The sequence below is a fragment of the Eptesicus fuscus genome, chromosome 23, assembly GCF_027574615.1.
Source record: "Eptesicus fuscus isolate TK198812 chromosome 23, DD_ASM_mEF_20220401, whole genome shotgun sequence".
NCBI classification, from domain to species: Eukaryota; Metazoa; Chordata; class Mammalia; order Chiroptera; family Vespertilionidae; genus Eptesicus; species Eptesicus fuscus.
Genome location: NC_072495.1, coordinates 24,994,985 through 25,005,232, shown reverse-complemented (window position 1 = coordinate 25,005,232; position 10,248 = coordinate 24,994,985). Strand labels below are relative to the sequence as shown.

The 10,248-nt window shown below is 51.7% G+C and overlaps 1 protein-coding gene across 3 annotated transcripts in view; it reads left to right on the top strand.

Annotated features, from left to right (window-relative positions):
- Positions 1-290: 290 nt before the first annotated feature.
- Positions 291-10,248, top strand: part of ASCC2 (activating signal cointegrator 1 complex subunit 2) — a 30,102-nt gene continuing 20,144 nt past the window's right edge. The window contains exons 1-4 of one of the 3 annotated variants that reach the window (XM_028146766.2): positions 291-367; positions 3,331-3,428; positions 8,603-8,761; positions 9,117-9,287. In XM_028146766.2, coding sequence (XP_028002567.2) covers positions 3,348-3,428; positions 8,603-8,761; positions 9,117-9,287 — 411 coding nt within the window. In that variant the 5' untranslated portion in view covers positions 291-367; positions 3,331-3,347. Of the gene's footprint in view, positions 368-3,330; positions 3,429-8,602; positions 8,762-9,116; positions 9,288-10,248 lie in introns of those variants that run through there. The other 2 variants (XM_054712575.1, XM_054712576.1) reach the window with 2 other exon arrangements.

The following is a 10,248-nucleotide window of genomic DNA, read 5'->3' as shown; positions in this document are numbered from 1 at the left end:
CAAGTGGACTGAAGCGGGAGGGGTGGTCCTCTGAGCATTCTACTCGGATGTTCCAAGAGGAGGGATCACCACCTGCTATAACCTTCCATCCGCAGGGAGAAAGGAGGGATGAGGGCGTGGCCACAGTCAGACCGGTCCCTGTGGGGGGCGGAGTCTTAAGACTGGGGGCGTGGCCTCGGGCCCGGCTTCCCGGTGGCAGTTGGCGCCGGGGGGCGGGGCCGGGCCGAGGCTTCCTATCAGCGTCTGCGGAATCGCCGTTTGACCCCGGAAGTGCCGGCTGCCTGGGAGCTGTCACCGTGGACCGCGGCGGCGGCGGCGGCGGCGGTGGCGGCGGCGGCGGCTCGGAGCCGGTAGTGGAGCCGCCGAGGTGAGTCCGTGGCTGGATGCGGGGCGCCGGGCCTGGGAGGAGCCGCGGCCGTGCCTCGGGCCGCCTCGGGCCTCTCTGTCTCCACGACAGGGCCTGGGCTGTGCTGCCCCAGGGGCCTGGAGTCGCCCCCTTACCCCCACGAGGCCAGAAAGTGTCGGGGTTCGAGGCTCGGCCCCCCCCAGAGTGACTTGAACGAGTCGCGGTCCCCCCGCAACTTCATCCTGGGGTGAGGGGACGGCGCATCGTTCAGTTTCCTCGCGGTTCATTCATTAGTTCAGCACACATATATGTCACGTTCCCCCTACGTGCCGGGCACAGATCTGGGCACGGAGCAAGACAGACAAGACTCCTGCCCGCATGGAGTGCACAGTCTGGTGGGAGGAGGCAGTCAATGGCAGGTAAAGGCGCGAGATAATTAAATATAGGACAGGAACTGGGGGAGTGAATACTTGAGCTTGAGATAGGACCATCTGGTACCTAAAGGAGAGTCACTGTTGAATTGAGACCAAAAGGGTGATGACAGGGAAACTGAGGCAGCGGTAGCCCTGGGAATGCGCCCCGGCCTTCCAGTAAATGGTGCTTGCCCCGAGCTCCCCTTCTAAAGGAAGTGCTTTCCTGACTCTTGGCACTGGGGTTGCAGTGGTGGGCACAGACATTGTCATGATCGTTGTCCTCATTCTTTTGGAAACCTCAAGTTCATTCTTTGCCTCGTTGGTTTCTGCCCATACTTGAGAGGAAAACGCACATCTTCCCTGACAGCCTTCCTCTGCCCCGTCAGTCCTCTGTCATAGCTGCCGGGGCCTCACCTACGCAGCATTCGTCGTGGTGTTGAGATCCACGTGTTTGTATGACTGCTTGACTCATTGCTGTCTTTCCCTTCAAGGCTAAGTTCGGTGAAGGGCAGGGACAGGCCTGTTGTTTGTGCACGTGAGCATTCTGCGGGCCTCGGTGCCCGGATACGAGGTGCTCAGGAATCTTTGGGTGGATGAGGGAGAGGATTAGCCTAGACTTTGCTCCCCAATGGTTCCTCGGAGGTCTCTCCTGCCACCAGGTTATTGTCTTCTCTTTCTGATCATGTCTCTCTTCTACTTAAAGGGCTCCTCGCTGCCTTCAGATGAAAAGCCAAAATCTTTAGCATAGCATTCAAGGCTTTAAAAAAAAACACACAAAAACTGGCCCCATCTTTCCTATCCAGCATCTTCGCTCTACGTTTGTCATCCCCTCCCTGACCTTGCATGTCCAACCATGTCTTCCCCTTCCTTCAAACCACAGGCTCTGAGCCTTGGCTCACGCTCGCTCTTTGCTTTTTTTTTTTTTAAAATATACATTTTATTGATTTTTTACAGAGAGGAAGGGAGAGGGATAGAGAGTTAGAAACATCGATGAGAGAGAAACATCGATCAGCTGCCTCCTGCACACTCCCCACTCGGTAGGTGCCCGCAACCAAGGTACAAGCCCTTGACCGGAATCGAACCTGGGACCCTTGAGTCCGCAGGCCGACGCTCTATCCACTGAGCCAAACCGGTTTCGGAGCTCTTCGCTTTTTAATGCCCTTCCTTCCCATCTTGTCATACGACCCTTCCACAACCACGTGACAGGTCACTTTCTCTGTGGCATTCTCCCTTTCTCTGCTGTGCTTGTTTGGGAAATTTCCTGTTACAGCTCTAGCCACGCCAAAGCATAGTCACTGACCCTCCCAGGACCCTGAACGAATGAAGTCGGTGCTGAGTAAGCGAAGAAGCCCAAGGCGCTCTGCCTATGGTCGGGACTTGAATAACAACAAGTGAACTTTATTGAGTGCTTATTATGCACCAAGTCCTGTGTTGAACACTTAGCGTTAGTACCCTCTATTTCCTCATTGGTGAAGTGAAGACACCTTAGAGTTGGTATGAGCATCAATACATGCAAAGTGAGTTAACATGTGTGAACTGAGTTAATGCCGAGAAAGAGTTGCCAACACGTGATAAGCATGTGGCTCCCGCAGCTCTTGTCTTTATTTTTGGACGGGAGCATCCTCAGGGAAGAGACCCTGCCTTATCGGTGTGTCTTCCGAACACCAGGCCCTGGCCTGATACCAGAGATCTGGACACCCATGTGTACATATATAGGCCATGTAACTCTGGGATGATCAGGCCCCTCAGCTTATCTGAAAGGGTTCAGGAGGTGATGGTTTCCCCATCCCGGCCTTAGTATGTCTTCATGTTGTCATTGAGACGGTGCTGAGCTTTTATGGCGTGTCTTTTAAAGGGCCTCATTCACTTCATTCCATGATACAGCCACTGTGCACAGCCCTCCTGTGGGTCAGGTCACGTGGTATTGTGAAAAGAGCATTGGCTGGGAAGACAGAAGACGTGCGATCTGCCGTTCACTGACTCTGAGCCGATTTGGGTCTCTGTAGAAAGGAGCTTGTACTTAGCAAGTTTCTGTGAATTCTGTCATCCTCCTTGATCCTTCCGTTCATCCATGTCCTTCTTCCCTGATGCCTAGAAAGGTTATAAAATCTTAACACACTCTGCAAGTGAGGAAAGGCCCATGGCTTCACCCTCAAATGACTTAAAATCTGGTTGGAGTTATAAGAAAAGTATCCTGTTCCGTTGTTCATCAGACATCTGGATGAGGCCCCCTCTCCACCGCCCTGTGCTGGTCATGGGAAGGTTAGCAAGGGGAGGAGAGCCCGGGCACTGTCCCCACAGAGCTCACGGGCCAGGGAGGGCACGGAGCTGGAGCCGCAATGAAGATCATCTGGGCACGTGTAGCCAGTCCTCAGAGGGCGGGAGTGTATGGGCGTCACCTGGGGAGTGTGTGGTCACTGGAGCCTGGGTTAGTACAGGAACCAGGCCTTTGAGGCCCACGTCAGGTGTCCCTTGAGGCCAGCGCTTGCAGCTCCTGCGATCAGCCCCGAGCAGGCCCGTGCACCGGGGCCTATGTGTCTGCTCTCTCCTTCCCACCCATATTCCTTCCAGGAGGGTCACGCAGCACAATGCCAGCTCTGCCGCTGGACCAACTGCAGATCACCCACAAGGACCCGAAGACGGGAAAGCTGAGGACATCGCCAGCGCTGGTGAGCCGGTGCCTTGAGGCCTTTCGGACTGATGTTATCGTCCTTGCAATTTCAAAAGTGCGAAGTAAATTCCTTCTCTGTCTGTTCCAAGAAGGACCTCAGGGCCACAGTCAGTAACTCAGTAGCTGGGACACTCCTAGGTCCTTCCAGGCCCAGGGTAGAAGTTTCCGTTCCAAGCCGCAGCCTGAATTTGAGTAGTATTTCCCATGTCGCCTCCCCACACCTTCCCTCAAAGCATTTCATTTTGAATCAGAGTCGGAGGGCAGTTCTGGCTAGCCTGAGCTGGCCTGGGAATGGATCCATCCCAAAGCCGGGTTTGGGCATTTGACCCTGTGGGAGGTGTTCAGGTTTCAGGTAGGCCTTTTTCAGAGCTATCTCAGCTGCTATCCACACTTTGGGGGGGGGGACCCTGATTTCAGAGGTCCGGCCGGCTTTGATCTCAACGTCAATGGGCTAAGAAGTGCCACATACAGACTCGGCAGGGCCTGGGAGACTGAAAGCTAAGGAGGCTGTGAGCATGCCAATGACCAGCTGCAGAGGGAGATTAGAGCCACAGGGAGGTGCCAGGCTGCTGGAGGAGACAGACCCAGGGCCCGGAGTCCCCCTGCCCACTTGCTGTTTTCCCAAGAATATGAGCTTACTCGCGCAAGGTGGGAGGAAGTACGTTCCCGGGGCTTGAGGGAAGTCGTGGGAAACAAGAGCTTGGTGTTCTATTTCCTGCTTTCTGAATGGCTTCCTGTTACTTCCTAACTACTGTCTAGGCTGCGCATGCCCTCCCACTGCTCCCAAGAATATTATTATTATTATTTTTTAAATATATTTTTATTGATTTTTTACAGAGAGGAAGGGAGAGGGATAGAGAGTTAGAAACATCGATGAGAGAGAAACATCGATCAGCTGCCTCTTGCACACCACCCACTGGGGATGTGCCCACAACCAAGGTACTTGCCCTTGACCGGAATCGAACCTGGGACCCTTCAGTCCGCATGCCGACGCTCTATCCACTGAGCCAAACCGGTTTCGGCTCCCAAGAGTATTATTAATAGTACTTAAGAGTCACGGAGCACTCGCGCTGGACCAGACCTTTCCAGACACTTCGCCTGGATTATGTCTTGTAAGCGGCACCGTAGCCCTATAAGTAGGTATTTTGGTTGTCTGCATTTTACAGATGAGGAAACAGAGAGTTCAGGGCCACAGAAATAGGAAATTAGGGGAGCCAGGATGGGAATCCAGCTAGGCTGACCCTAGAGGTCAGACCCATCATCTTTCTGCTATAAAACCTCTTGTTTCTTTTTTATAACCTTTTTATGTAAGGAAGATATTTATCAGAAAATCGAAAACTCTTCTGTCCAATAGGGTAGCCATTTGCCAAATATAACAATTGAGCACTGGAAATGTGGGTGGTTCAGTTGAAGAACTGGATATGTATTTTAACTTTAGTTAAATTAAATTGAAATAGCCCCATGGGGTAAGTGGTGGCCTGCACAGGTGTAGAGCGGCCCCATTACTGCAGAAAGTTCTGTGGGACAGGACTGGTGGGGACGGGTTCCTTGAGTGGCTGGCTCTGATTTTCCGCCTCGGTCCTTCCCCTCACACTGAGCACCAGGGTTGCGAGATGGAGGGCTCGGGAGAGCAGGGACCCGGTGCCTTCTCTTCATTCTGGCTTCCCAGGGCCAGGACATTCAGGAAATGAGTCAAGGACCCAAGCAGCCATTGCGACAGGCACTGGAGCTGCAAAGAGAAAAGACATGGTTCCTGCCCTGGAGCTGCCCGGGGTCCGAGAGAAAAGCCGACCAGTAGCTTCTCTACAGTGTGATCAGGGTGGTGGTAGGAGGAAGTCCAGGCTGCCGATCCAGACCAAAGCGGGGTGTGTAGGCAGGGAGGCCTCGGGAGCAGTGGGAGGACATGCGCAGCCAGGGAAGGCTCCTAAGCGAGGGGAATCCTGAGCTGGGTACTGAAGGGTGAATGAGCGTTAGCCAGGCAGAGCAATGGGCAAAGGGTGGGCCTGGCAGGAGGACCCGAGGGTGCTGTTTTGAGAGAGCCTGACTCCTACGCCACCCGCCAGTCACTTGAGGTGGAAACGGTACCCCAGGGGCTTTGAGTAAAATGTCACGCACACTTGGCTGTGTGACTTTGGGCAAGTTACGTAACCTCTCCACACCTCGGGATCTAAAAAGGGTAATAATAGAACCAGCTTTGTGCGGTGGCTGTGAGGATTAAATGAGACGTCTGAATTAGCCCTGTACTAGAACATAGTAAACACTCAGTAATGATGGTGCTAACAGTGACCGTGGCAGGAGCATTGAATGGGAGTAGGGTGGGAGGAGGGATGAGCTGAGGGAGACAGTTGCCTGATCGAGGAGTAGTCTTGCTGGTCATGCCGAAGAGGGTGACCCTGCTGGCCGCTGGAAGCTCCTAAAAGATTGTCCCGGGGCTTGTACCCACCCTGGACTTGTGTCTTTAGTCCTAACGTGGGACAAGGAGATCTCTAGCCAAGGGACAGCCACCAGGGTGATGGGTCACGCTAATGTTTATTGAGTACCTACTGTGTGCTCTGTGCATACTGGGTGCTGTTGAAGATCCCAAAGCAGGTCCTGGGCCAGATTGGGTGAGTGAGCTTTGGAGGAAGACAAGACTCATGTAAGTGGAGCATTTGGAGAACGGTGCAAATGGTTTCTTATCAAGATGGTTGGTGGGCAGAGAATGTCCAAAAAGCTCCTTGGACCAAGTGGGACCTACGCCAGCTCTGAAGGCTGAAGATACAGCTGGGGCCTGCCGCTCCCTGCCCTGAAATCTTCCGTGGCCCCCATTACCTACGAAATAAAGTCCCTACTCTGAGCTTGGCATTCAAGGTTCTTCAAAGACCTTAGCAGTATCTGGTCCTTCATCGCCTCAGCAGGGCAAGCAGTGAGACCAGGATGGCACAGGGGTACCATGGGTCACTTAGTAGGTCTGCAGTGTAAGCTTTGGTTCACACGCTGCCTCAGTTGCCTCCTGAGCCATGTGACCTTGGCAAAGTTCCTGAAGCTTACTGAGTCTGTTTCCTCCTCTGTAAAAAGATGCCATCTCCCTTTTCAGTAGTTGTTGTAGGCAAGAAAGGAAGGACGGGGAACATACCTACTCGGCAGCGGGCACAGACAGGCCCTCGACAACTAGTGGCTGTCATTGTCATCGTTCCAGTGTTCTCTCCCTCCAAACCCATCTCCCACCACCCAGTGCAATCTGGGCCCTCTTTTTTTTTTTATGGCGCATTTTTCTGCCTCCATAAAAATACCGTTTCTTCATTCTAAAAATCTTTCTCATTCTCCAGGGCCCAGCTCAGATGCTGCCTGCTTTGGGAAGCGAGCTGGCCCTTGTCCTCCCAGCATCGTCCATCCCCTTTGCACTCCCGCGGTCCCTCTGGCAGGTCTGAGCTGTCACTTGCTCTGCTTTATGCTCTCTTGATGGCTTAGATGTGCATCTTCCCCGCTGGAGCACGGCCTCTGAGCACGCAGATGCTTTTCTTCATGTGCTACCCCACGTGTGGCACCGCGGGGTTCCAGTCAATGTTTGTAGGATGGTAAGGAAAGTAGGATGTTGGGGGGGAGTGGAGGACATGTGAGTAACCTGGCCTGAGCAATGACCTAAGAGGTGAGGTGTCAAACAGATGAGAGTTTTGGGGAAGCCAGGAAACCAAGAAGATGAATTCAGACCTTAGAGCAGGCGTCCTCAAACTACGGCCCGCGGGCCACATGCGGGTGTTTTTGCCGTTTTGTTTTTTTACTTCAAAATAAGATATGTGCAGTGTGCATAGGAATTTGTTCATAGTTTCTTTTAAACTGTAGTCCGGCCCTCCAACGGTCTGAGGGACAGTGAACTGGCCCCCCTGTTTAAAAAGTTTGAGGACCCCTGCCTTAGAGAGTAGTTTTGAACTGGGTTCAGTCAGCAGGATTCCCTTTTTCAAAGATTTGTACCCGGAACCCCACTGTATACATTTTAATTTAAGTGGGAAGGCTCCTAAAGATCCACCCAAGAGGTGCCCCTCCCCGGCCCCCCAGGAGTCCTTGTGGAACCCAAAGACTCCACAGTTGGAAAACTTGCCTTAGGCAGTAGGGAGGCAGAGGGGGTTGTCAAGGAGACTAGCGATCATGATTTTCCTGTCCCCCCTGGACTGACAGGCCTGGAGGGGGGGGGTGTGTTTGATAACAGCTGAGATGTTGCCTGGTCTCCCTCCTGTTACCATCTCCCCCGGAGAAAGCAGCCCTGACGTAGTCAGAGGAGAAGACTGAGCTCTCCTCGATGGGGAACAGAGTCCGGTCTGTTCATGGCGAGGGAGGGATCGGAAGAGAGAGCCTGTGAATCTAAGCCAAGACCTGCACCTACTCGACTAGCATCTTGTCTTTACAAAAAAACCACTGAGGTGTTTTCTCCTGAGGATGAAATGGATGTAGCGTAATGCATCTAGAATAATACCATTTCTGTGAGGAAGCATCTCAACAAATACCGTCTGTGGGCCCATTTTACCGGAAACGCCCAGAGGAGGTCTGCCAGGATGCTCCCCGGAAGGACGGACACGGGGACTGGGGGTGTAGTCTCAGGCAGCGCACCTTCTCTGCAGTGTTGTAAACTTGGAAAGAAAAGATGCTCAGGTCTCACTTATATAATTAAAAAAATAATTTAAAAAAGTAATACATTTTCATTTTTTTAATTGGAAAGCATTTTCAAGTCCAAATCTCCCCACCAGAGACAACCGCTATCAGCTTTAGAGTGTTGTCCACACACACACTTCTATTTTTTAGCCTGTATGTGAATATGTTACGTCTATCTATCTATCTATCTATCTATCTATCTATCTATCTATCTATCTGTCATCTATCTATCTAATGTCTGCTTTATTTTTTAATCCAAAAACGGATTATATTAACTAGAGAGGTTTGTATCCTGCTTTTTCTTTTCTCAACCTTTCCCCATGTGATGAAAATATTCTCCAAAAAACACGGTTTTTATGCCCGCCTAGTGTTCTCTGGATGCAGGCAACCAAGCCGCTTTGTTAGGGACGCTTGGTTCTTTATGCTTAAAAGCTCCCCGGAGGGTCGCCGGTTGGAACAGCCACGTGCTGTCATGGCTGTGGGTTGGCAAAGGGGCCCTCGCTGACTAACCTCTGCCACGTTAACACGTGGTTTTTGGATCCGTAGCACCCCGAGCAGAAGGCAGACCGGTATTTTGTGTTATACAAACCGCCCCCTAAAGACAACATTCCCGCCCTAGTGGAGGAGTACCTGGAGCGCGCCACCTTCGTAGCCAATGACCTCGACTGGCTCCTGGCCTTGCCTCACGCTAAATTCTGGTGCCAGGTAACATTCTATCAAAATTAACGCTAAGACAACGCACATGCCATGCTGTTTGGTTGGTTTCTGTTGTTGTTTCTCTCCTCCTAGGAGATGCTTTTTTCCCTCCTCTTTTCACTGGATCCTTAACAGGAAGTGGTGGTTTGGATTGCCCTGTCTTGTATCACAATCTCAGTGATGTTTATACAACACCTTCCAACCTGTCATTTTTAGAAACTTGTGTGTAGCCCTCGCTCATTCATCCCTTCTTAGTCCCTTGGGGTTGGAGTGCTGGCCACCGGCCACGAGCCCCTGCTCAGTCCTCCCACAAGCCCGTGGGGGTCGGGAACAAACCCTTGCTCTCCTCTGTTGCCTGGCTTAGGTCATCTTCGATGAGACCCTGCAGAAGTGCCTGGACTCCTACCTGCACCATGTGCCCCGCAAGTTCGACGAGTGGGTGGCCCCGGCCCCCGAGGTTGCGGACATGCAGAAGCGTCTCCATCGCAGTGTTTTTCTCACCTTCCTCCGCATGTCCACTCACAAGGAATCCAAAGTAAGCCCCTGGTCCCGTGACAGGCCACCACCGACACCCAACACCTCCGCGTCCTCTCCGTCCTGGGAAGGAAGGCTCTGGAAGTATCGAGTTTCCTCTTTGTCTCCGCTCTGCCTTTATTCCCGCTGTTGGGGAAGAAATCTGTGCCGCCTCCCTTATCCTCCAGCTCCCCGGCCCGGCTGCATTACACCCAGTGTTTTCATCAATGGAGCCGAGGGCCCTTTGCCAGCTGACGCGTGACTCTGCCTCTTCTTGTGCGTCAGCGGGTGCAATGCCGATTCTGATTTCTGAAAGGAACTTGTATGTGCTGTTTAAAAACCTTTACTCCTCCCACCCCCCAATTTTCAAAATAATGCTGCTGCTGCCCTGGCTGGTTGGTTGGAGCGCCATTCTGTACACCAAAAGGTGGTGGATGCGATCCCTGGTCAGGGCACATACCCAGGTTGTGGGTTCCATCCCCAGTTGGGGCACATGCGGGAGGTAGCCGATCGGTGTTTCTCTCTATCCCTTCCTCTCTCTAAAACCAATAAATAATAATAACAATAATGTCTCTAAACAACACAAACATTACAGAAATATTTTGTCAATAGTGAAGGTTACCTACAAAATCCCCTCCCCCAATAACTACTGCTAAGGTGCCTGTTTCTTTAGGGAATTTTTTTTTCCCTTTCAGTAGAGGGATGTGTGTGTGTGTGTGTGTGTGTGTGTGTTATGTGTGTGTGAGTATATTTATTTTAAAAATAGGCTTTTGTGGGGTTTATTAAACTTTTTTAGTATGGAAATTTTCAAAAATCACAAAAGCATAATGAACCCCCTATACCCATCAACCAACTTAAACAATTATCAACATTTTGCCGATCTCATTTTCTCTCTCCTCCAGAGATTTTTTTTTTTAAATATATTTTATTGATTTTTTACAGAGAGGAAGAGAGAGGGATAGGGAGTTAGAAACATCGATGAG